Genomic DNA, 27,512 nt, shown 5'->3' with positions numbered 1-27,512 from the left:
CACTGCTGTGTCAGTTTCTGCTGTACAGTAAAGTGAATCAGCCATACTTATACATATATCCCCTCTTGTTCGGATTTCCTTCCCATCTAGGTCACCACAGAGCACCGAATAGAGTTCCTTGTGCTATACAGTAGGTTCTCATTAGTTATCTGTTTTATACATAGTAGTGTATATAGGTCAATCCCAATCTCCCAATTCATCCTACCCATCATGAATAAAAATTGGCAACCAAAATGCCAATTTTTTAATGTGTGAGTGATTTTTAAAACAGTAAATTAAAACCCATTCTGAAAGGGGGGAGACCAAAAGGGAAATGGCTCATCAGGCCTGATCGCAATAACAGACAAAAATGGAAGAACAAGGTTTCATTACTCAGTCTTATTTAGGGGGAAAGACTGTATAAAATGGCACCACCTCAGTAGACAGCCTATTTTTGAGTTTTAACTCAAAGGAAGGATAAAGGTAAAAATCAAGGTCAGCGAAATGTAACCCCAAAGTGGTTGAATCTTCTTTGCTCATTTTATCTCCTCTTAAGGCCAGTCTCAACTTGGCCCCATACAACCCCATTGCCTTGAGAAAGTATGTTGGTTTGATGAACATTTCCCACAGAGACAGAGGAGGCAATTGTCTTGTGTATCAGAAAGGAAAGCTTCCCTTTCCAGTCTCTTGCCTCAAAATCTTCCTCTCTCCTCAGCAGCTGAATTCCCTCTCTCTCCTTATGACATTCACCCCTGAGCATCTCTTCCCATGGGAAGATCATCACGGTCTTGCTTTCTTCCCCTTGTAAAATTTTCGTAGACAACTAACATGTATGCAGCTTTATGGACAGAGTTCTGCTTTATTCTGCTTTACACATAAATATTACGACTCCTGTGACTTCACTCTCAGGCTAGGTAAGCTCTGCTTCTGAAAGTTCCTCCCCTCAAGCTCCATATTTGGAGTGCATTCTGTTGCAGACATCAACTCTGGTCTTCTTTTTTTTTTGGGGGGGGGGTTCTCTGTAGTCATCTGTTTTATACACAGTAGTGTATATATGTCAATCCCAATCTCCCAGTTCATCCCATCCTTCCCTTCCCCCTTTGGTAACCGTAAGTTTGTTCTCTACATCTGTGACTCTATTTCTGCTTTGCAAGTAAGTCCACCTGTACCATTTTTCTAGATTTCACATATAAGCGATATTATACGATATTTGTTTTTCTCTGACTTATTTCACTCTGTATGACAATCTCTAGGTCCATCCACATCTCTGCAAATGGCACCATTTCATTCAACCCTGATCTTTTGAACTAATCTCTTTCCCTGGGTATCATTTCCAAGGAAACAAATACAAGAGTTGCAGCAACTGCTCTGATTAACTGTAAAGTCCTCTGGTGTCTTTTTTCCCACCGTTTTCAGCACTTGGTGATTTGAAAGTTGGAGTTCAACTTCCTGCCCTGACAGCTCTAGGCAGTGAGAGAAGCGTTGAGTAAAAGCACAGGCTTGTTACTAGCTGCCTGCTCTTAGGTAGATAACCTACCCTCTCTAAGTCCCAATTTCCTAATCTTCAATGTTGGGGAAATAATAGTACCTTCCTCCTAGGCTTACTGTGAAGGTTAAATGTGATAAAGCAAATAGAGCACTTATGATGCTTACCAGCTCATACCCAGCCCTCAATAAGTGTAAGTTATTTTATTTGTCTCCTACCAAATTCTGCTTCATCGTAATAATATTTTTATTAAAACTATTGCAAAAATACATACATCTGTCTACAGATACATACATACATGTGCCTACAGCACACACGCGCGTGTACACACACACACACACACACACTGAACATTATTCAATCATAATACCTAATAAATTGCAAAGGAAAGTGTCTCATACCACATCAAAGTCTTTAGATAAAGGAAAATACCTAATAATCTGTGCTTTAAAATGCTGCATTTATGCCATGCTCTTGAAGTAGTTGGGTTCAGTTCTTGGTAGCAGAACCAACCCAACCAGGGGAGGGAGGGAGAGAGTCTAGCCCTTAACAGTGTACACAGTGCTTTTAAGTGCCTGACAGGCTCTTTTAATCTACTCTGCAGCACTGTGTGGTGACATTATTACCCCAACTTTGCAGGTGTAGAAACTGAGGCCTGTAATCTTCTGACCAGATGTCCTCTGATTTCCAAATGCTTTTGCTACGTGACCCCAGGGAGAATTAGGCCCATTTCATTGTACCTAGTTTAGTAACTAAAATAGATGATTAGCTCTAATATCAAGAACAGTTTTGTTAATCATTCAACAGTTGTTAAGCAACCCCTGGGTGTGGTGAGATAGGAAAAGGCTAAAGAAAAATAGATCTTTGCCCTATTAAGAGCTTCGTCTGTAATAAAGGGACATACCTATGAGCAGCAAAAATACTCAGGGACACTTACAAAGCAACATAGTTTCTCATGAATTGTAAGCTGCATGCTACTTCATATTTTAATATCTGTGGATGCTGTAAAATCAATTGAACATCACAGTTTACTTGTTAGCAGTTGTTTTCTATCTTAATAGCACATAAAATAACATGCCTCTTATAATCAATAGCCTCATATGTAAGAGCCAAGAAAATATAAAATAATTAAATGGCCATTTCTTTAATAGCAATCAACAAATATTTGCCAAAAAGTAAATCGTTTTATCCATAGGTAATAAAGTTAATATCTGTTACCACAAAACTGGAGGTCATCAGCATCACCATTATTGATTCCTACTGTCTGGCTCAGGTTCAAGGTCTTCTTTCCCAAGAGGCAGGCACAGCAAGAGGTTCCTCAGCGTTGGGTCAGAGCAGCCTGCACAAATTAGGCTAACAGTTAGTTTAACAAATTCAGATGACAGTGTAACCAGTGGGGAAATGTGCAAAAAGAACCCTCATGTGGCCAGAACATTTGAATAAACAAAATGGTATAATGAGTTCAGACAGAAAGAGCACATTGTTCCTGGAAACACAGTGAAAGTTGTATTTTCAGAGAAGTCGAATTTCAAGGGGTGAGTTAGAAGGGGAGGACGTCCTGGTGGAGGCGTCAGCGTGGCACAGTGGCAGAATTCAGAGGGTGTATGGAGATCTGTAAAAGTCTGGGTGACAGGGGTGCAACAAAAGCATGATGGACACTGAACCACAGTCACAGATTCAAATCCTGACCAAACCTCACACTGGTTTTTGACCTTGGGAAAGTCACTTTATTCTTTTAAAGTCACTTTACTGGGAAAGTCATAATTATTTTGAGTTTCGGTTCCTCCTTTGTAAAATGACTATAAAATACTTACATTTTGTGCTGTGAGGAGGAGAGGGAATATTTGTCAAGTATTTGGCAGGGAGTGCAGACACTCAATAAATGGTAATAAAATTGGTTAGAAGGTTTTGAACAGAAGAAGTGAATGAGCAAAGCAGTGATTTGGGAAATTAACGTAGAATCTGTGATGAAAACGGGCTGGAGAAAGAAAGTACTAAGTCGAAAACTAGTTAAGATGCTTTTTCAATCGTCTGGATGAGAGGTGGCAGGGGCGGAGGGCAAAATAGGACATCGTCGGTGGAGATGCAGCAGCCAGGGGTCCCTAAGGGCGGCGGCTACAAAGCCTGTGAACCTGATATAACACCTGCCTGGGGACAGGGCCTGAGGGTGGAGGCCGGGCAAAGCACGCGAGGAATCCGAAAGTTCTGCAGTTTAGCGCCCAGGTACCTGAGAGAGGACACGGCGGGGGACAGTCTGGGAGGGTGGGGAGAGGGGTGTTCACCACCGCTGCCTAAATCTCACACCGGGGCGCATCTGTTTCAGACCCCAGGGAAGAGGTCAGAGTCAGTACTGGAGGCAGGGCGAGCAGAGGTCGACCGACTCACCCACCGCTCCGCGGCCCTGGCAGGCGGCCGGGAAGAGGCAGAGCGCGGCCCCTGCTCCGCCCCTCCCGCCGAGTCCCACCTCCCCGAGCGCGTTCCGAGGGGCGGAGCCCGAGGCGTCCCGCCCACCCCCACCCCCGCTCGCCTCGCCTATTCGTCACGCTACACCCTCCCCGCTCGCCACGCCCATCCGTCACGCCCTGCCCGCCCCCACCACCCCCGGGTAGACCAGCTGACGCCAGCCGCAGCTGCCACCCAGCTTCTACCCGCGCATCCAGAGCGCCGCGGCGACACCATGTTGGGCGTAATCAAGAACTCGCTGTTTGGGAGCGTAGAGACTTGGCCTTGGCAGATCCTGAGCAAAGGGGGCAAGGTAGGCCCACAGGGCTGCCGGGGACCGGAAGGGGGGCCGCGCCCACCGCACCCTGTTCGCGGCTGGAGCGTGGACAGGTGGGGCAGGAACGTGCCCGGGATTGTGCGTTCTGGCGTCTGCCCTGGCCACGGCCCTCCGATGCCCAGCGCTTGGACTGGGAAGGAGGGAATAGGAGGTCGGGTGCAGCGGGGCGAAGGGCTCTGCTGGGAGGAGGGGAGACAAAGAGGCAGGATGGGTCTGAGGGGAGAATCCCAGCTTACCGAGATGGACTGCGCCTCTTGAATGCATTCGTCCATTTAAACATTCCAAACTTGATGAATATTTGTTCGCTGAGAGGCCTTCGGTTGCAGGAAAGACTGGAAAAGTGCTTGTCCTTGAGAAACTCCCAAACTGTCCTTGGTGGAGAACTGAATATAAAAGAACAAGATCTGCGCTGCGAAGGAGATAACTGTTCAAGGCCGGGAGCGCAGGGGAAGGAGCAGTCCGTTCAGCCAAAGGGTGATAGTGGGGCCTGCGCAGAGGAAGTGCCGTCAGCTAGGCCTCCGGGATGTGCAGGAATGCACAGAAACAAGAAGAGCCCGTGCAAAGGCCCAGAGCTGTCAAATGGCTTGTTGGCCTGTGGGAGTTGGACGCCTAGAATACAGGATGAGTGAGGAGGGCATCATTGCAGTTTTCCCCCAAATTAACATTAGTGCTCACCCAGGCAAATTGGACTGCCCCCTGGAAACAAGAAATCTGCCACTAGACGATCATTTCCTTGTGGACGGGTACTTTGCGCACCTCGCGGCTGTATACTCAGCTCCCTGCCCAGTGCTTCATCTATTAAAGGACCGTGTTGTCTGGGGGGCCAAAGTCAGGTACCCATTACATTGATCATCACACAAAAGCCGTCAACTAGAGTCTGGACTCTTCAAGCAGCTATAGCCAGAGGCCTGTTACTTCATCTGTCTATATCTGTTTCCTTAGCCTTACGTAGAATAAGCACTTTAGCCCTGATCAAAGGTGACCTATTCAGGTGCCTACAAGCAGTCAGGCACATAATGAAAGTGAGTGACAAACTATAAGGCAGGGTGCGAACTGAGGCAAGTTGGAGACAGAGAAGTCAAGTCCCCATCTGCAAACGGTAATTCCAGGCAGTTGTCACGCAGTGATGTGAACCAGGGTTGCTGGGTTTTTAAGAAAAACCAGCAATCCAGACTCTTCATGTGAAATCTCTAAATTTAAAATTTATTCATTCAACAAATAACTGTTGAGTGGGCCAGGTACTCTTATAGGCAACGGGGATAAAGCAGTGGACAAAACTGGCAAAAATCCCTTTCCTCATGGAACTTCTTTTTTAGTGACTAATGAACAAGGAAGTCAAATATTTCATGTATCAGGTGGTGATCAGTGCTGTGATCAAAAATAAAGCAGGGGGGCTTCCCTGGTGGCGCAGTGGTTGAGAGTCCGCCTGCCGATGCGGGGCACACAGGCTCGTGCCCCGGTCCGGGAAGATCCCACATGCCGCAGAGCGGCTGGGCCCGTGAGCCATGGCCACTGAGCCTGTGCGTCCGGAGCCTGTGCTCCGCAAGGGGAGAGGCCACAACAGTGAGAGGCCCGCGTACCGCAAAATAAATAAATAAATAAATAAATAAAAATTTTAAAAAATAAAGCAGGGGAGCAGGGACTAGAGAGTGTTAGGGGTGAGGCTACGGTTTTAAGTAGGACAACTGTGTCAGGTTTTTTTTTGCGGTACGCGGGATACTCCAGTCGTTTGGTTTTCTGTTAGCCCCTTATAGTACAGTGTCACCTGCCACTGATTTGGTGTCTCCAGGGATAAATGCAGCTCCCTGATCAGTATCTTCCCTCAACGTTTGATAAGAATATGGAGCCATACAGGATATTGTTACCAGGCTGAAGCAAATCATTTAACCTGAATGAACCTCAGTTCCTGCAACTGTAGAAAGGGTATCAAAATATCTTCCCCATCCACTCCCAGAGTTGCTAGAAATATTAAATTAAGAAACATGAAAATGATTTGTAAACTAATACGCCCTACAAATGTAGTAATATTGTTATGTGGGAACTCATTTCAGCTCCACTCTTACTAGCTTCGTGGTCACAGCTCACTTAACCTCTCTGATGCTAATCACGAGAGAAAATAATAATCCACGTCTTATAACATTGTTTTGACATTTAAAGGAGAAAACCAATTATAAATTGTTCAACAAAATACCTAGCACTTGATTGTTCGCTTTCCCTTAGTTTTCCAGGTAATTTGGGTTAAGTTACTTAACCTCTCAACCACTCTGAACCCTGAAATCCCTCAGCTGTAAGATGAGAATGACAGTGCCTTAATTGACAATTAATTAAACAGTCGAAGATTCTTGTCATCTTTTTTAAAAAATATATACAAATTTGGGGTTTTGTTATTGTGAAGAGAGCCTCCTTCTGAAATGATCTCTCTCTTCCTGGAAAGAGTCTGGGTCAGAAACCGTTGTTCACTTTCCTGGGTGAATGAATATATTACACAGGGTGCCCCATGTAGCTCAAAGTCAGGCTCAACCAGATGTTCAGAGCTGATTCCAGGCACCCGGTGGGGAGGCCCAGGCTGCTGCGGACCTTATCAGGTCCTTCTGCGTTTCTTGGGGAGAGAGGAGGATGCACAGCTCTCTGTGTGGGGTTGGGTGGGTCTTGTGGGTACTGAGAACAGGACTGATATTAGTGATGGACATCTTTATGGGATTTGTTTTCAGCCTGTGCACACTGATTAGGACCCCACTGCCTGGCTTGGAATCCTTACCCCACCTCTTGCCACTGTATCTTGGGCACGTTACTTAACCTCTTGTTTTCATCCGAAAATGAAGATAAAAACACTTACTTCTTCACAGGGGTGTTTAAAATAATACGTGACACATAGAAAGTACTCAGTTAGGTTGATCATTATTATAATAATTATTGTTGTTTTCTTATAGTGAGAAAGCTGGCTTCCCAAATCAGCATGTATGCCAACCACAGCAGGTGGCCAGAGAAAAAAAACAGCCTTGCAGAGGACCTTGCAAATCTCATAGCAAGAGGCATTCTTGCAACATCTCTGTCTGGGACTTGAACTTGACCAGGGTTCCCACTGAATGTTGAAAACTGCTATTTGTGGCCACTGGCTGAAATCCTCATCTAGTTACTGACGTGGGAGCACAAGCTAGCTGAATGTGGGGTGAGGGAAGGCCATTATTTTGTTACCCGTAACAAGGAAATGCACTCAAGATGTTAAATTTGAAGAATCACATGTGCTAACAGTGTTAACGTAGGTGCTTTATTTTCTGCAGAAATAGAACTCTATTTAAATTCAGCTCCCTGGAAAATCAGAATAGTTGGATAATATCCATCTCTCAGCGCTAAATTTTCATAGTGATCCAGTGGTTCAAATGAGAAGTTACAGACATAGGTGCTATGAAAACAGGCAGTACCTGTTGGAGAACCACCTTCAGACAATGTGGCGCAACCTTCCTCCAGGATGGATATATATAGTTAGGCTAGGTTCTCATCTCTCCAGCCAGCTATGACTACCATATTCGTTTCATTAAAGCCAGGCTTCACTCCACGGCCTCCTTTCCCACAAATCCTTATAGAGGGCCTACTATATATATGTGTAAGACGTGGTCTTAGATGCTGGGAGATACAGCGGTACACAATACAGACAGTCCCTGACCCCATGGGGCTTACGATTGCAGTTGGAGATTAAACACACTATTATTCTGTTACAATTTCCATGTAATTATATTCCATTATAATTCCATTGTAATTATATCCCATTATAATTCCACTGTAATTATAATTACAATATACTATGTTGTGAAAATACAAGGGCCTATAAAAATATGGGGAACCTGTTTTAAACTGGGATCCTCTCTGAGGAAGTGACTTTTAGGTTGCGACCTGTTGGGTGACTGGGGATTCATTGGGCAGAGACAGGAAAGGAATCCCCCAGGCAGAGGAAGAGGCAGGTACGGAGGCCCTGAGGCAGGAATGACCGTGGCGTTGAAGGAAATAGCAGAAGGCCAGTGAGGAGGTGCTCTGGGTATGGCCGGCAACGTAGGAAGAAGCTCAGTGGTGCCTGGACCATCACAGATGAGTTAAGAACTTGGTGAATGACAGCGTTTAGGCTGGGGATTAATTAACATGATTCATTTATATAGAATGTTCTGTGTATGTTCCCTGGGCAACACAGCCTCATTCACAGCTTTGGTTGCCCCTTATGCTGATGCATCCTAACTGAGCCAGGCCCCTGCTGAGTCCAGACCCTTGTGCCCAACTGTACAACGGACAGTTCGCTCATCTGTAACAGGAGACAGATAAACCAGTGGATTTGTAAGCGCCCTTCCAGCTCTAGTGTCACCTGTCTTTGAAGTTCGTGGGAAAGCAGGATCATTCAGGAAGGAGAGGTAGAGCTGAGCTCAGCCTTAAAGGATGGTAGACTTGTCATGGGGGCTGGGCTCCCTGGATTCCTCTCTCTGCAGCCGTTCCTTTCTGGCCGTGGACTTCTCTGCCTCGGGGAACAAGCTGAGAACCTGCTCACTCAAGACTCAGACACACCTGCAAAACCCTATGTTTAGATTTTACAAAAGTAGGTTGAACTGATTTGCGGTAGATGAAGTGGACTTGCTGTCAGATAACCATCACTGGACTAATGGTTCCAAAATCCAGCTCCCTGTGAGAGCCTTGAGACCTTCGGCAATCTGGCCCCTGCCAGAGTCTCTGGCGTCCTTTCTTGCCATGCCCTGCTGGACAGTTCTTGCTCCAGGGGCAGTGACCTACTTATATTTTTCACCATCATCATAATGTTCTTCAGCTCTTTGCTTTTACCCCTAGGGTGCCCGCTACGTGAAATTGCCCTCCCTAAACTATCAGGCAGTTACTACATCATATAATAATTAGGTAATTCTTCTCACCATCCAACGAGACTGCCCGTATCATATTAAGCTCCAAATCTGTAGCACCTGGCAGAGGTTTTCAGTAGATGTTTATTCGATGAATCAATGCATCGGTGACTGAATGCCCAGTTGGATGATCTGTAAGCACCTCAAATTTCAGCTTGGCCTACCCCAACTTGTAAACAGACACCCATGTCCCCCAAACTAACCTAGGTGGTCCTCTTCCATGCTCCCACACTGCCCTGGAGCACCTTTCCCCTTAAACATGTCATCAGATTATAACCTGTTTTCCTGGCTGCTTCTATTAGACCATGCCTCCTGATGTCAGGGACCATGTCTTTCATCTCTTTAGTTGTTGGTTGAATGAATAAAGGAAGGAAAGAAAACAAGGAGAGAGCCAGCCAGCTCTTTTCTCCCGTGAGAATTGGTCATTGGTTTCTTCATTTGTAAGAGAAGGGGCTGCATTGAATGGCTTTTGATGGCCCTGTTCTGAGTGTGACACGAACCTACAAATGTCTGTCAGAACTAACTACCTCAGTAGCTACAGAAAGAGGTTAAAAAAATACCCAGTTCATCCCCTGTGGAGCATAGAGCCTTGTGACAAGCATTAGACCAGAGTTTGGGGATTTGAATTCTGGTTCCAGCTTCACTCAGCAGCTGTGTGGTCTTGGGCAACTCAGTCTCTCTGGTTCTTCATTTCCTCTTTGGTAAAATTAGTTTGATTGGGTGAACCTTGAAACCTCTTTCAGGCTGAAATTCTGTGACTCACAGAGGGACATTTCTGGAATTTAAAACATTTTAAGTGGCAAGACTCAGTGGGACCTCCAAAGAAGGCTGGGTCTGGTCTCTGCTATGACAGACGGGGCCAGAAAGAGCAAAATACCCCAGGTTTACGTAACACAATTTGCTACTGAAGGCTCTTTGGAAGTGTCAGACTCACTAAGGGGAGGGCCTCATAGCAGTCCTCAGAATTAGTAGGCACAGTACCGCAAAGTCAAGGCCAGTTTGTGGCCTCTCCATTCTTGGTCTGGTGCAATTTCCCCTGCCCCATGTGGAGGGAAGTATATGAAATTGGCACTCAGGGTTTATGTTCAGATTTCCCTGACCCCTTTCTCGCTACTCTCCTTCAATTTTGCATTACAAAAATAATAGGTGTTTTTGCATTCTAGGTATAAGATTATAATATTAGGTGTACTTTTTCAGACTGTATAGGCCATTCACAGTCCTACCCTCCTCTAGAGATTCATTATATCCCCTTGGAAGTTGAATCTTCAGTCTAAGATGTTGTAGGAAGGCCTGTTTGACCACCCCGGGGCAGCCAGGTCCTCTATCATGTGTCTATTTTTTATAATCATTAGTAAGAGAGGCACCTCCTTAATCAATAAATAAATATCTTTTGAGCATCTAACGTGTAAAGCTCTGGGATATAGTTTCTGTCCAAAAAGACCTTCTAGCAGATTTTTCGAACTGTACTGGTGTTCCATTACCAGGTAGTAAAATTAATATAGATCAAGGTTTTTTTTCTTTTAGTGGACTAGACTAAAATTCACTTGAGTAGAGCAGAATAGAAATAAACAGGATAGAAAGAAAAGGCATGTTGCTATGGAGAACAGTATGGTGGTTCCTTTAAAAACTAAAAATAAAGCTACTATGTGATCATGAAATCCTACTGCTGGGCATATATCCAGAAAAAAACATAATTCGAAAAGATACATGCACCCCAATGTTCACTGCAGCACTATTTACAATAGCCAAGACATGTAAGCAACCTAAATATCCATCGACAGTTGAATGGATAAATAAGGTGTAGTGTATATACACGATGGAACGTTACTCAGCCATAAAAAAGAATGAAACAATGCCATTTGCAGCAATGTGAGTGGACCTAGAGATGATCATACTAAGTGAAGTAAGTCAGACAAAGATATATATCATATGATATCGCTTATATGTGGAATCTTTAAAAAATGATACAAATGAACTTATATACAAAACAGAAATAGATCCACGGGCATGGAAAACAAATTTATGATTACCAAAGGGTAAGGTGGGGGGAGGGATAAAGTAGGAGTTTGGGATTAACATATACACACTACTATATGTATTAAATAGATAACCAACAAGGACCTACTATATAGCACAGGGAACTATACCCAATATTTTGTAATAACTTATAAGGGGACAGAATCTGAAAAAGAAATATATATATATATATATATATATATATATATATATAATTTCTGAATCACTTTGCTGTACTAACACAACACTGTAAATCAACTATACTTCAATTTGAAAAAAAAAAAAAGAGCAGACATGTATCATAACGCATCCAGTCCCTAAGGGTGAAGTGTTATTTTGTGAAGCTTTGCTTCAAACGTGTATGTTCATGAGAGGGTGTGGTGTAAAAATGTATTTCTTGTTATGGATTGTGGGTTTTTTTAAAGTTTGAAAGCGCTGCCTTACCGTACGTTCAGGAATACAAAATTTTTTCATATCAGACATCAAATGGTGAGGAGGAGTAAGAGGAGTGAAAGAGAGCTGTGTGGGTCTATAGGGAAAGGGTAATGACCTTAGGACAGAGACTCCACACAGAGAGGGGATCGCTGCCAAGGAGGAAGGATTTGGGGGGGACGTGACAGGGCAGCTGGTCACTGAGGGGCATATGGGGGGTGTGACTGAGTGAGACAGATTGGGAAGAGGAATTGCATCTGGGAGTAGGGTGTGAAAAGAACTACTCTGATTCTTCTTGAATTGCAGCCCTTCTACTAGATTGAGGCTAATCTTGGGGCCATAGAGTTTTGTGGGATTGTTGCTGTGTTTCTTTGTTTCCTCCTTCTCAGTTTTCTCTTCTCTTTTCCTGGGTCTCCTCTTATTCAGAGGTTGGATCTCTTGGCTTGATCCTTTGATTTTCTTTTCTATTTTCTACTTCTTGGCCTTTTTACTTGACTTTCCAGAATATTTCCTTCAATTTTCTCTTCTAGCCTTTCCACTGAATTTTTCCTGTCTGTTATATTTTTAATTTCCCAGAGCCCTTTGATCTCAGAACGGTCTATTTTTATAGCATTCTGGGGATGTTCTTGGTGGTTTGGGTTGTAATATCTCCTATTATTTCTCTGTGAATATTGATTATAGGAAGATTTTTATGCTGTCTCCACATCTGTAAGACATCTCAGAATCTGTTTGTCATGGCCCTTCATACTCTGGCCTGTCTCTTCCCTGTCACCAGAGTTGGGCTCTTTATGGAAAGTTCCTTAGCAGTGTGTGCCTCTGGTAACTGGACGTTCACTGTTTCTAGAGTCATCACAGGTTGCTACTTTATATCTCTCAAGGGCTGCATATTCTCTGCCTCTAGGGAGAGGTCTCCTATGAGGAGAGGGCCTGTGAAGGTGGGAAGTTTGCCACAGTGGAAGTGACTGATAAGCCTGTGGATGAGGCTCTACGGGAAGCAATGCCCAAAGTCGTCAAGTATGTGGGAGGCACCAATGACAAGGGTGAGTATCCCTGAAGGATTGGCTCTGGTCTCATAGGCCAGGGCTGCATAGTCTCACGTCCTCGATGGAAAACACAGGGAGGGGCCACAAGGCACCTGTCACTACCTGTTTCAGTGGCATGCGAACTTGCTGTGCTCCGTGGGCAGGGAGGCTCTGGGGAGACCCACTGACTTCATGCCAGCCTTCCCCGACTTTGTGGGATCCCCGCTCAGTAGCGCTGAGTTCATGCTTCTCTTCCAGGTGTGGAGATACAACGCTGATTGTTTGTTTATTTGTTATTTTTTAACCCTACAGTGCTTATCATGTCTTTGGATTGGTGGACTGGGTAAGGTGTGCCCATGATAAGCCAGGCCACAGAACAAGGCCAGCTTCTGACATGAGACCTCTGCCCCCAGGCTGGCAATCTCCAGAGTCAGCCCCCTGGTCGCTCAGATTGTGTGGGGATACTGAAGATCAGTGAGTGATGATTATGGCTCTGTTCTGGCAAATAAAGAGCCTGAGAATTCTTAGGCTGCTCCCCTCTTAGTCTTGGCAGTCCGTGGGAATTCCCTGGCGGTCCAGTGGTTAGGACTCAGCGCTCTCACTGCCAGGGGCCCAGGTTCGATCCCTGGTCGGGGAACTAAGATCCTACAAGCCGCGTGGCATGGCCTAAAAATAATAAACAAACAAACAAATAAATAAATAAAAAGACTTGGCAGTCTGTGCTGGCTGCCTCCCTGTTTTTAAAATGAGAGGCCTGAAGTTTCAGTGTGCCTATTAGCAGGTAAACCGTATTTAAGTACGAATTTAACTCTTTAGCTAATTTGTCCTGCACTTTGGGATCAGTGCAAACCCAAAATGGGTCAGAACACAAGGTGAAGAAAGAGACAATGTGTTGAATTTTTAGGATATATCTCAAGCTGATAATTGAGAAAGTTAGAAACTAGTATTAACCTTAGTAACATTTACTAGGACCAAAGTAATCAGGCTTTGGATATAAGTTGACCAGTAGGAGGTCAAGAAGAAATCTTTTCCTTCTTAGCACTGTCGTAACGTTTTCTTTAGAAGAAAATATGTGTAAAAATTATAAACTCATTAAAAATTTTTTGAAAATAACAAAACAGCACCCCTAATCCGTCTTTCCTAATATAATCATTGTCATCTTCAAATGTAATTTTTAGGGCTTTTTAATAGGTTTTTAAAATGTAATCATAGTGTTTGTGCAATACATCCTGCTCCTGTTACTTATTTCATGATTATTTTACACTGTAGTTAAATAGTCCTAAGCATAACTATTAGTGGATAAATCAAATTGCATCATGTGCCTATAATTTACTTAGACATATTCCTATTTTGAACGTTTATATGAATCCCAATTTTTCACAGTTATAAATTCTGCTGCAAGGAAAATCCTATTACCTATAGCCTTTTCCCTATTTTGGATTATTTCATTAAAATCAACAATTAGATAGGAAGTAATCAGATACTGATATATTTACAGTCTTAAATATATATTACCAAATAGTTTTTTCCAGACGAGTTGAATCACTATGCTCTTACCTCCAATATATACAAATAAGAGGTGTTTTGTCTGTGTCTGATGATATGTTTTAATGCCTGAAATACTTATTATAAATTTCAAGAACAACAAATATTGTCTTGGAAGAAGAATGCGACCAGCAGATGGTCCATGGGCCTGAGCAGGTTCTGTCTCTAACAGCCACGTCCCTCTGTGGGGTTTTGTGTTTTCAGGAATCGGGATGGGGATGACGGTTCCTATTTCCTTTGCCGTGTTCCCCAGTGCCGATGGGTCCCTACAGAAGAAATTAAAAGTCTGGTTCCGGATTCCAAATGAGTTTCAAAGCAACCCACCAGCTCCCAGCGATGACAGCGTTAAGATCGAAGACAGGGAAGGCATCACTGTCTATTCCACGTAAGGAAACGATTCTTTAGGCATACACGGGTAGCACTTGAATCATCTGCAGTGAGCAGTTGCACTTTCTTTTTCCAGTTTTGAGATGGAATTGACATATAATATTGCATTCGTTTAAAATACAGCATAATGCTTTGATATATGTTTATCTTATGAAATGATTACCACCATTTAGTTAACATCCTTCATTAAACAAAGTTACAAATTTTTTTCCTGAGATGAGAAATTTTTTTTTTTTACAAATTTATTTATTTATTTAATTTATGTGGCTGCATTAGGTCTTCGTTGCTGCACGCGGGCTTTCTCTAGTTGCGACGAGCAGGGGCTACTCTTTATTGCGATGCACGGGCTTCTCATTGTGGTGGCTTCTCTTGTTGCGGAGCATGGGCTCTAGAGCACAGGCTCAGTAGTTGTGGCGCACAGGCTTAATTGCTCCCCGGCATGTGGGATCTTCCCGGACCAGGGCTCGAACCCGTGTCCCCTGCATTGGCAGGTGGATTCTTAACCAGTGCGCTACCAGGGAAGTCCCCATGAGAAATTTTAAGATCCACTCTCTTAGTAACTTTCAAATATACGATACAATATACAATATTGTTAACTGTGGTCACTGCTGTACATTACATCCCCAGAACTAATTTGTCTTATAGCTGGATGTTTCTACCTTTTGACCACCCTTAGCTAGATCTCCCACCCTCCACCTCCCCACCCTCCGGCAATCACCAATCTGTTCTCTGTATCTGTGAGTTCAGTTGTTGTTTTTTTTAATTCCACGTATGAGTGAGATTATACAGTATTTCCCTTTCTCTGACTTATTTCATTTAGCACGATGCTTTCACAGTCCAGCCATGTTGCTGCAAATGGCAAGATTTCCTTCTTTTTATGGCTAAATGATATTCCATTGTATGTATGTACCACATCTTCTTTATCCATTCATCTGTCTATGGACGCTTACGTCATTTCTACACCTTGGCTATGGTAAATAATGCTGCAGTGAACACAGGGGTGCTGATACCTCTTCAAGCTAGTGATTTCATTTCCTTCAGATATATACTCATAAGTGGAATTGCTAGATCATATGGTTGTTCTATTTTTAATTTTGTGAGGAACTTCCATACCGTTTTCCACAGTGGCTGCACCAATATACATTCCCACCCGCAGTGCATAAGGATTCCGTTTTCTCCTCATCCTCACCAGCACTTGTTACTTCTCACCTTTTTCATAATAGCCATTCTAACAAGTGTGAGGTGGCATCTCATGTGGCTTCGATTTTCATTTCCCTGCTGATTAGTGACGTTGAGCACCTTTTCATGTACCTCTTGGCCATTTGTATATCTTTTTTGGAAAAATGTCTATTCACATCCTCTGCCCACTTTTTAATCTGACACGGGTTCGATCCCTGGATATAGAGAACATCCCCTCAGCTTAAGCTGAACATCTACATTAGCCACAGCAGGGTTCTGGGAGATTCAGAGAATATCTAAGTCAATCTGTCGTTTGGGGTCATGAATATCTGGGGAGCATAAAGGGCTAGAGATACTTCGTTTTTACCCCACACTCCCCTTGAATGCCAGAAGGGCAGGGAGCATTTGCCAGAGCCAGACTGCTACCGCCTTAGTTATTCCTGGTCTGTGGGCCTTTCAGCAGAGCACATGTGCCTCCTATTATTCTAGTCCTGTTGCCAGGGCTTTACTTGGGGTCCAGTTCCCTTGACTTTAGAGAATAGCAGGTGCAAGTGGTTGCGTGATTTTATTCTTTAGGCCTCAACCCCCCTGCAGAAGCCGGGTCTCTTCTAGATAATCAGTGACTCCCCAGTTGTTAAAATCCTCCTGTGTGACAGGAGCCTCCACCTCTTCTGCTCCAGCCCTCATTCAGACTTTCCAGCCTTCACGGCAGAGGCTGCAGAGAAAGCGAACTCTATTTAAAGATACCTAGGCTATCTATTCCCAGAGCTGGGACTAGGGTGAGGAAGCGGGCGCACCTGTTGTGCAAAATTTAAGGAGACACTGTCTCACAGTTGTCCAAGTGTATGTAGTGTTGGCCCTGAGAGTGAGCACCTCCTTAAATCTTGAGCCCCAGGTGTCTCAGCTGTCTCATCCTACTTCCCACTCTGTCGTCTCCATCCTCTTTCCTGCGTCTTGGGAGGCAGCCTGGTGTAATATGGTGAACAAGTATATTCTACTTTGAATCCTGGATGATGCTTGGGAAGTTACTCAGCCTCTGTAAGACTTGGTTTTCCCATCTTGTAAGTGCTGATAATATAATCTACCTCATAGTATTATTGTTAGACACTATCTTTCAGTATTCACTGAGATGCTATTTATAAACTGCTTAATGTTTATGACCTGTAGTAGGTTTCAGTAATTATTTCTCTTTGTCCCTTCTTATTTCATAAGAAATGAGGTTGACATGATTAAATCAGGTCATGTAAGACTTCAAGCAGAATGGACTAGTTTCTAATCATTTCTTTTTCCAAACCCAGGATAATAACTTGGTCCCATTTTTTTCTTTTGCCTTTAACTTTTTAGTAGGGAAATCTTCAAACTTATAGAAAGATAGAATAAGAAAATGAAACCCTACGTGCCCATCACTCATCTTTAATGGGAATTAACTCAAGCCCAATTTTGTGTCATGTGTATCCTCACAACTTCAACCTGGTCCCGACCCTAAATTATTTTTAGGCAAATTCCAGGCATTATATTAGTTCATTCATAAATATTTCATTGTGACTACTGAAGACTTTTTAAAAATACAAAAATAATATCTTATTATTCCTAAAATTTTAACAATTCATTACTGTTATAATAATTTTAAATATCCAGTGTTCAGTTTTCTCCTACTAGCTCATAATTTGTTCCTACAGTTTGTTTGAATCTGGATCCAAATAAGATGCATCCATTGCAATTGGTTGGTACATCTTTTAAGCTTTTATTTTATCTGTTGATTTCTCACCACCACACGTTTTCATTTTTCCTTGCCGTTTATGGATCATTTATCCTAGTGTTTCCCACAGTCTGAATTTTGCTGGTTTCCTTACTGTGGCATTTTAACATGTTTCTCTGCCCCTGTATTGCCTGAAATTAGTAGTCAGAACTAGAGGCATAATCAGATTCAAGTTTGAGTTTTGGGCAAGGATATTTCAAAGATGGTGTTGTGTACCTCCATCAGGGGCTCATGATGTTTGCTTGCCTCTGTTTTTGTGATATTAGTGACCTTAGATTCACCATTTCCCAGATGCCATGTTTCCTTAGAGGTTGTCAAATGATAATATTCTCTGTTTTTCCTTCTTCATTTATTAGCCGGAGTACTTTGGTAAAGAGAAACTTCCCTTCATCTACTATTTGGTTTCCCTGAGATAGAGTTGTAGAAAAAAGGCCAGATACCTTCTCTTTAGCTTGATGCCTTCTCTTTATCCGTTTTCAGAATAATGATTTCATTTCTTAACATCCTCCAAAAGGGAGGCAGTGTTGATCTCTGGTTTTTGAGTACCGATATAAACATATGAATTCAAACATAATTGATGTGTTTCAGTTCTTTGCGGTTCTTATTCTCACTGATGCTCAAACTGTCCCATCTTTGGCCAGTGGGAACCTCTTCAAGTTGGTTTCTTGGTCCTTTTGACATGACCCTGGTAATCTTCAGTAACTTCCTTGGTTTCTGGTAGGACAGGATATTTCAAGCACATCTTGACATTGCTTGCTCTCGAGCTGGAATTAGCCATTTCTCCAAGGAACCCTGGTTCCTTATGGTGGGAAAGGGAATCTCTTTAAAAGCTACTATTCAAGCCAGGTCTGTCGAAGTTTCCTTTACTGCAACCTAAACAGAGAGGAGAGTGACAAAGACGGCATCTAGCCTGGCTCAATGAATTTTTTTTAACCTGTTAGCATCTGATCCTAAGTTAGCCTCTGTTCATTCCTCCACTAGCCACTAGGTGTCACTGCACAGTCAAGTGTGCGTTGAAAAGTACCTTTCTGTGGAAGGCAGAGTTGATGACATAATAGAAGGCACAAGTACTGTTTCAAATACACAGTGCATCCTTAACTCAGTCTTCCTTTTTTATGACCTTGTGAAGGGATGTCCACTGATTAGCAGTATGTATTACCAATACTGTTTAAATGAATAGAAGGCTATGAAAAATTAACGTGATCAGAGTTTTTTCAGTATTCACAAGAGGCAACAGAGTTGTCCTCACACTTCGATGAGTGGCCTCATTCCAGACCACTGCCCTCCCTCTGTGTTCTATGAAGGCCACTTGGGTTAGAGCTCAGCCTCCTCAGTGCAATTCAACAGAGACCAACAGCAGGAGAGGTTCGATGGTGTTAACAAGACTTTCATGATCTTAATGAAATGTCTGGGTATAAAGGAAAGAGTTGGAAACAAGGAGCTCATTGTCGGGGTGACCTGTGCTCCAGGCTCAGCTCTACCACTTAATGGCCAGAGGACCTTTGGCATCTCACCGAGCCTCTCTGTGACTCAGTGTCCTCATCCGTGAGATGGGGGTAAGAGTAGCGCCCCATGGGGTTGTTGTGAGGATGAAATATAATATCCGCAAGTGCCCGCATGTTGCTAGACGTTAGGAAAACAAACACTCAGTGAATGCCAGCCTGTTCTCTTCCTGACTTCACCGCCCTCTGAGAATTAGGTCAAGTTGTACTAGAGTTAACAAAAAAGTCAAGCTACTGCCGATACACTGGAGTTCAAACCTGAACTCTAGTAATTATGAGTTTTATAACTTTGGGTTTCTGAGCTTCAGTTTTCTCATTTATAAAATAGAACTTAGGACACAGTTTCGGGAGGGTCCAGTGAGGTTGTGCATGTGACATCACTTTGTCGGCCCTGAGGCAACACCTCTAGGGCTGCCGATGTTGCTTCTGTCTCTGAATGACCAGGCCCTAACTGAGGCCACTAGCAGCTTGGGAAGTTTGGCCTAGAGGAAGAGGAGTTTGGAGGAAAGGGTCCAACTGCTAAGCCTCTAGGGTGTTCCCATACTACTGCCTAGGAGAGCTACAGACCAGTGTAGGCCAAGCTCCTAGAGGGTTCCAACGTTCATCTGTATCACAGGAGGTTTGGGCCATGGGTGACATAATACAGCCTTGCCTACTTGGCCTGCTCAACACTCAAGCGCTCTCGTGTCAACCTCCAGGGGCCTCACCCGACCATCCTATTGAAGATAGCTCCTCTTCCTTTTCTGTCCCCTTACTCAGCTTTAGTTCTCTTCCACATCACTTACTGTCACCTGCTTTATATACCTATTTGTTCATTTATTTACTGTCCTCTCCCTCACTAGAATGTTCTTGCGGGCAGGGCCTTTGGCTGGTTTCTAAGTGCTCAGTTAAAAGTTGGTGAATATTACATGCCTGTTGGATATTTTTCATAAATTGCAAAAGAATATTTTATGACTTAGCACCAAATTGAATGTGCCTCATTGTAAGTTTGTAAACTATGTTGTGCTCACTTGTATCTTTTCTTTATCCAAATAGTACTTTACTAGTATTGTCCCATTTGTAATTATGTGGAAGTTTTCAGAATTGTAAATAAATGCTTGTGGATTGAAAAAAAAAAAAAAAAGTTGGTGAATAAGGGGAATTCCCTGGCGATCCAGTGATTGCGACTCCGCGCTTTCACTGCCGAGGGCGCGGGTTCAATCCCTTGTCTGGGAACTAAGATTCCACAAGCCCCGTGGCCAAAAAAAGTAAAAATAAAATAAAACAAACAAAAGGGGGGATTTGAGGGCTCTTTAAAAAAATTTTTTTAATTAAAAACAGAAAAGTTGGTGAATAAGTAAATGAATGAAAATCTTGGACCTTGCCACCTGCCCTCCTCTCTCAAGATCTCGGCCCCTCTCGACAGCTTCAGCTTCAGCTGTCACCCTTCCATCAGTAACTCTCCTACCTGACCTCCATCCAGCTCCCTTAAGCGTCTTACCATTCCTCAGACTCAATGCGAAGACGAAGGCGAGGCCATTTACGCATTCATTCATTCATTCAAAAAAATCACATCTTCATCATTCACTTACTCTGTGCCAGGAAGCGTTTTAGGTGCTGAAAATATAGCAGGGAACGAGCAAAGCTTCTGCCCCTTGAGGTGGGAGAAACATTGTAGCCGGGAAAACAGACAAAAAGCAAATGTCTCGAGATATTTCAGGACAGTGTCATTCCAGAGATAAGAAGTGGTATCTGAACTGAAATTATAGGGAAGCCTATTTCTACTCAAAAACAAATAGATTCGGGACTTCCCTGGCAGTCCAGTGGTTAAGACTCCCCACTTCCCATGCAGGGGGCTCAGGTTTGATCCCTGGTCAGGGAGCTAAGATCCCACATGCCGTGCGGCACAACCAAAACAAAAAATAGAATAAAGTGAATAAATAGATACATGTATACATACATTCTGGCATAATGTGTCTCAGAGTAAAATGGACAGATGATGCGGCGCTGAAGCCCTAGCCCTGGAGGAATTCAAATACCATCTGAACAGATGTGCGACAATTAGGCACGCAACGTTTGTCCCAAGTGGCAAGTTTGGCTGCATTTGACAAATGTTTATTGGGTACCTCTGCTATTTAAGCCCCTTCCCCTCTGAGTGCCCCTCCAGTGATAAGATTCTGTAACTAAAACCTAATCCATCACCATTCACTCCCCCCCACAGCTGCTCAGTTGTCCCTTTGGTCTAGTACTTGGAAGGGGCTTCAGTCACTATTTGCAGGTGGGTGAACCCAGATCAACATGGCTAGTGCATCGCCGGGTAAGCCTCCTCGGGTGGCTCCCAAGTCAACGTCTGAATGGAACTCACATTCCTTCCCACATCTGACCCCCAGTGTTCTGTCTTCCTAGAGGCCCCTCCGTCCTACCCATCCCGTCCACATCCATCCTGACTCCTTCATCTTCCACGTCAGTGTTGGCCGAGTCCTAGTCACCTCCTGGCTGTGCCTTCCCCTCCATCCGCACGGCCACGGTCCTCATCACCTCTTGCCTGAACCGTTGCCGAGGCCTCCTTCGTGTTTCTCGTCCCTCCACCTGTGCCTCTTCTGAGATGTCCTTTTGTCTCCGCCAGCCCTAAAGCACAGGACCGATCGCACTACTTCCCCCTGCTGTTTGGCTCTGGCTGTGGGCCTCGCCTGACTCTGCCCGAGGTTTGGGACCAAGGCCAAGATAGTAATAAAATAAGAAGGGAGATGGGTGGACTTTGGGTTGGGTCCCCAAATGTTTGGCCAGGCAGTGAAGCCTAGTAAAATGCCTTGTTGTGGTGTGTACTGTCCTCCACAACACAGCCCCACTCCAGGGGTCTGCCTAGCCTCAGAGCACCCCACCCACACCTCCCAAGCCCCGCCTCAAACACACACACATACGATATCCACTCCCAGACCTTCACTCACTCTCCCAGCTCCTCTCAGCCCTTCCCCAACCTCTGCTCATTGGAAGCTCTGTGAGGGCAGGAATTTTTGTCATGTTGTTCATTGCCGGCATCAGAAGAGACGCTCAAGAGATAGCAGCTTGATATCACGTCCGTAGCATCCTCCCCTAAATGTTCTAAGTCAAAACCAATCCTTCCCTGTTCCCTGCCCCCAGAACGTTCTGTGTGTACCTCCGTTCTGGTGTTTTCTCCTGCCCTGCCTAATCTTTATGTGTGTCTCTGTCCTGGCCACTACGGTGAGACCTCGCCCGGGTAGAAAGTCTTCCCCATCGTCTTTAGGGCTCTATGCTCTCAAGATCGTGTGTTTCCCACCTGAGCGATGCTCAACTCGATAAGCCTGGTTCAATCTGATTGAATGAAATGCCACACGGGGTTAAGCTTCTTTCCTGTTGATGTGGAATTATCAGCTCTTCCGTCTTATGCTTCTCCTGCTTAGCACAGGGCTATGTGCGTGGCAGACTATCTTGTGAAAGTTCTAGGCCACGTCGGATGGTCAGGCTCAGAGTCATTCCATCTCTCCTCTTCCTCGCTGCATGCCTGCTCCAAGCACTCCCTGAAAGATAACACGTTCTGATTTTTCGGACCTTGGACCAAAGTCTCCGTCTGTTAACCCGCCTCAATGACGCCTGCGTCATCCCCCCCCAACCCCAACTCTTCCAGACCTGTTTAGACAGTTCCTTTTGTATTTCTGGAATCCAGGGCATGTGTGTCCTTCCTCGGTTCCCATGGTAACCAAATTCTTGGGAATACTGAGCTCTGACTACAGAGCCCTGGTGGTGAGCAGCTTTGAAGAGGGAGACTTAGACACTTGTTAACAGGCTTGCAGAAATGATGTATAGACTTCCTGTTGCTTTCCTTTGAGAAGCTCAGAGCGCTTTACGGAGCATTCCTTGACTCACACTCAGATGTGCCCGTGGGCCTGGAGAGCCGGGGCGGCAGCATGGTTATCCTCCGAGTGCTGCGTGGAAGCTGAGCCTCCTTCACGTCTTAGGGCTCTGCGCCTGGGAGGGTTTGGTTCTCTGGCTTGTTCGTGCAGTTCTGTGATGGGCGTTCGGGTCAGCTGGTTAGACTGGCAGCGGGGAGCACACGCGATCTGTTCCGCAGCTCATCCAGCTTTGCTCGTTTCCCAGTAGAATGCTTCCTTGATGAAGCAATAGGGAAATTTTCATCCTCATTATGAGCATCTTAGCCTGGGAAAAAATATAAAAAGTCAAGAGTTTTTTGTTGTTTTTTTTCTGGTAATGAATTTAAGAATCCCTGAATGATGACATTCTCTGCATCACTCTCTGCCGGGTCTCCTTGGACTCAGGTGGGTCCTTCTCAGTGGCCTTTGCCGAGTCCTCATCCTCCTCCCAGCACCAGGGGACTAGGATTTCTGAGAACAGCCTGCTGACTTTCTGTATGCTCACCACGTGGGCCTCATCTCCCTCTTCGCTGTGACCATAGCCAGCACCTACTCACAGGTGACGCCCAAGTTTCTGTCGCTAGACCCGTCTCTTTCCCCGGTCGTATCTCTGACTCCAGTTCCTGCCCAAGTCTAGGGAGATTTCGCAGTGCCCAGCACACACTTAGGGGCTCAATAATTGTTGCACGAATTCGTTTCATCGAGGCACCTTCATAGAAATATGCCCCAAACCAGATGAAAAACCCACCCACCCCTCCTCTCCAAAGGGACTCTTCAGCCCCGAATCCCCCTTCTGGTTGGCGGTGTCAGTTTCCATTCAGAGACTTACCTGGAAGCCCTGGAGAATCCTTGACTCCCTCCACCGCACCCCCGCCCTGGCCTCTCCCCGCCCCACGCTCACCTCCCACATTTGCCTTTGTCCAGGCCTCCGTCATCTCTCCGTCAGCTGTTCCTGGCCTCCCGTGACTCCCTTCCCCTCATCCCCCACCCCCCCACCCCAGAGGGGTCTCTCCAAAATACAGTCTGATCACGGCAGTCCCTTAACTTTAAAACCCCTTCCTGAGTCCATCTTTGCCTCTAAGGTCAGGCTCAGAGTCCTTAGCGTGACCTTCAAGGCCCTTTCCAACATGGCCCCAGTCCATGCACTTTGTTTGAATTCCCACCACTGTGCCCTTAGTAGGTGCTTCAGATTTTATTCTACCAGTGAGTGAAGATGGAGGCCAACAGATGTTGCCCTCATCTTTAGGTCTATCCACCTGAAGACAGCAACTTCCGTCATTTATCCCAGACTGTTCATTTAGCCAAGAGGTCTAGTATGTGTGTTAGGTGCTCAGAATACACCAGTGGGCAAAGAGTGACAAAGATCCCTGCCCTCGTGGGGCCTGTATTCTACCAGGGGCCTCAGACCATAAACAATGAATAACTTATATAGTATGTTAGAATAAATTATATAGTATGTTCGAAGGTGAGAAGTTCTGAAGAAAGAAAAGGATAGGAAGGGAGGGAGGGAGGGAGGGGAAAGGAAGAATGGGGAAGCGGAGGGGGGTTACAAGACTGAAAGCGTTTTTAGAGTTGGCCTCACTGAGAAGATGAGGTTGTTAATTGAGCCAGTTCATCCTTAAGCTCTCTTGCTCGGTTCAGGATCTTACTTTACATCCCCATTATGTCTCTCACCTCGGGTCTCAGGGGACTGAAGGACGGTTCTGAGCAAATTGCAAAGTAACAACAATAGCTACCATTTGCCGTGCGTTTCCCACGTGATGGGCAGGAGGCTGAGTGAGGAGTTTGCAGGGTTTTCTCTTCTTTGATCTTTACAACCGCCTTCTGAAAGGGACGCCCTCATTCCTACTGAACAGAGGAAGGACCTGAAGGTTAGAGAAATGCAAGCATTTGCCCAAGACCATGAGCTAGACGGTGGCGGAGGTAGGCTGTGAGCGCACAACTAGCCCTTTTGCCTCTCAACTGATGAATGAAGATATTTGAGGACCACTCCTTTGGACGTTTGTAGAAACCAGTAGCTGAAAGAGCCAACATCATCGACTTACACAGAAAACAGCTTAGAATCACGGCGTGAGAGGGGGCTGCAGAGGCATTTAACACCTGATCACCCCACCCCCATCCAGCATCTGATTCGTTTCAGACAGGTGGTCCTCAATCTATAGACATTCTTCGAAAATAAGCCCAGTGTCTTACAGGCTTTTATTGTCAGAACAATCCTACCTTAATATTCATCCTCTGCCTCCTAATCCAGTTTTATCTCATTTGAGCCTCAATGAAGCTAGAACTCACCTTTCTCCATCTGCCTTATAATCTTTCTTCAATGGACTTGAAAGACCAAGCCTCCTGTCTCCCAAATTGGTCTCATCCCTGTCCATGTTCTGTAGCCATTGTCTAGACATTAGAATAACCTACTCCTTAGAGATGAAATCCTGGGTATTTTCAAAGCAGTAACCCTGTAACCAATGTGCTGAATGCTTAGCGAGCATGACTAACCGCATATAAAAGAGCAAAGCATGAGTCAGAGAACCCCACCCAAAATAATGCATTTGGCCGAATCCTGGCTTGGTGCAGATTCGGACCTTTGAGTCATAAAGCTCGTTAGAAATGGGGTGTGTTTGACACTAGTAAAGATTGTAATGCAGCCCCAGATTTAGAGTGGTATATTTAGGATAGGTCACAGGATGAATTTTGGAGCGCAGGCAGGTGACGTAAGGAGAGAATAATAGTTGTGAAAAGACAAACTTTATTGCTTCTCTGTCTCCACCTTCTGCCATCAAGAGAAAAGCCTGATTAGGAAAAATCATCTTTACTTACTAGAAAAAGAAGGCTTTCCTGATTTGAGCAGGAGAAGGGATTTATTAGAAGTGATTTCTTTATCTGGGGCATACTTAAAGCTTGCCTCGGGGCCCTGCCTTTGGTAGCTCTGTTTTTGTTTGTTTGTTTGTTTGTTTGTTTTTTAACATCTTTATTGGAGTATAATTGCTTTACAATGGTGTGTGAGTTTCTGCTGTATAACAAAGTGAATCAGCTATACGTATACATATATCCCCATATCTCCTCCCTCTTGAGTCTCCCTCCCACCCTCTCTATCCCAGCCCTCTAGGTGGTCACAAGGTAGCTCTGTTTTTTAACAAAGCTGCTACTTGTCCTTAGAACTGCTCTGCAGTGGGAGAAACATGAGCTCCAGCTCCACCCTAACTCCCTTGGTTCTCCTCCCCGCCAGCTGGCGACAGAGAGGCAGGGAAGAGAGGTGACTGGAGCAGCAGAGGAAGCTAGAGAAAAGGGTAAAGGCATGGCTTTGGGAAAAGTCAGCCTCCCATCTCTTCAGGAAATTTCAGAAAGGGAAGGGAAGCTCGCCTATAGTACCGACTACAGTACTGGTTCCAGACTGGTTCCAGGGCCCTCACAGATACCAAAATCCAAGGATGCTCGAGTCCCTTATCTAAAGTGGTGTAGTATTTGCATATAATCTACATACGTCCTTCCGTCTACTTTAAATCATCTCTAGATTACTTATAATACCTATTACTGTAAATGCTATGTAAATAGCTGATGGCACGTGGCAAATTTATAAAGTTTTGCTTTTTGGAACTTTCTGGAATGTTTCTTTTTCCTCCAAATATTTTCAATCTGCAGTTGGTTGAATCTGCGGGTACAGAACCCCCCGATGCAGAGGGCCGAATGTAGTATGTTTCAGGCCCTGCATTAGAGTTTCTTACATCCGTGATTGTAGTTAATGCTCATAACCGATGGGAAGAAAAAGGAAACATGTCCCTGTTTTACAAACGAGGCTCACGCTCAGTGAGATCCAGTCCACCCCTGTAGGAAGGGGCGGATCTGAAATCTTGCCAACTAGAGCATGCTTGTCGTAACAAGAGTAGTGAGTGACTCTTTTGAAATCCCCCCATCTCTCTGAGACCATGTCCTGTCTGAACCGGTGACTTGCTCTGTGTCCTCAGGGAGTTTGGCGGTTATGCCAAGGAAACTGACTACGTAGCTCATGCCACCCAGCTGCGCACCACCCTGGAGGGCACAGCCACCTGCCGGAGTGACTTCTACTACTGCACTGGGTATGACCCTCCCATGAAGCCCTACGGACGTCGCAACGAGGTCTGGCTGGTAAAGAGCAATGAATAATTGGCTGCACTAGAGCTCCCTGGATGCTTGTGTCTGTGCCCACTTCCTCCAGGAGGAAATGAAGTTCCCTGTGCAGCTCCAGCAGGGCCGACTTTCCTTCAGAGCCAATCAGTCACTGCCAATTTCCTGAAATAAGCACGTTCCAGATCCTGAGACTCTTGTTCTCGTGGAGGGAAATAAGGCACCCACGATGCATATGCGTCCTTCTAAATGACTTAGAAAATTCCGTGGTAGACCAGAAAAACCCAGCAGCATTTTCCCAGCTCTCTGGATCCCTAAAAACTGATTTTTAAAAATTATTGAAACCGTATTTTTGTTATTGAGGAAGAAGTGTGATTTACGTGTGATCTTTCATCTCTGATTCTTATAAGAGCTTTCTTTAAAAAGAAACTGGAAATAAAGATCTTTGACTTAAACAGCTGAGACGAATCCTAAGTGTAGTTATTTTCCAAGATTCCACAGGTGTATAGATACTGTTGATGGTGTTTACTGTCGCAGGAATCCTGTGTTTACAGTTCCAAAGTGCTT

General features: G+C 44.7%; 1 protein-coding gene and 1 long non-coding RNA gene across 3 annotated transcripts; one reads left to right on the top strand and one right to left on the bottom strand.

Annotated features, from left to right (window-relative positions):
* The first annotated feature begins 4,066 nt into the window (after positions 1–4,066).
* Positions 4,067–27,405, top strand: HEBP1 (heme binding protein 1). The gene is made up of 4 exons (XM_081248522.1): positions 4,067–4,220; positions 12,486–12,624; positions 14,356–14,536; positions 26,807–27,405. The coding sequence occupies exons 1-4, from the start codon at positions 4,143–4,145 to the stop codon at positions 26,982–26,984; spliced, it is 576 nt and encodes a 191-aa protein (XP_081104648.1). The 5' UTR covers positions 4,067–4,142; the 3' UTR covers positions 26,985–27,405.
* Positions 17,357–25,298, bottom strand: LOC308624821. 2 transcript variants are annotated; one of them, XR_014017006.1, is made up of 3 exons: positions 25,137–25,298; positions 24,522–24,695; positions 17,357–23,133 (listed from the first exon to the last, which is right to left on the bottom strand). It is a non-coding gene; the product is annotated as an uncharacterized lncRNA (long non-coding RNA). The 2 variants fall into 2 exon arrangements; XR_014017007.1 differs by having other exon boundaries at positions 24,522–24,692.
* Positions 27,406–27,512: the final 107 nt, after the last annotated feature.

Source organism: Mesoplodon bidens (assembly GCF_964165515.1).
Source record: "Mesoplodon bidens genome assembly, chromosome: 11".
NCBI classification, from domain to species: Eukaryota; Metazoa; Chordata; class Mammalia; order Artiodactyla; family Ziphiidae; genus Mesoplodon; species Mesoplodon bidens.
This window is presented reverse-complemented; position numbering and strand designations above follow the sequence as displayed.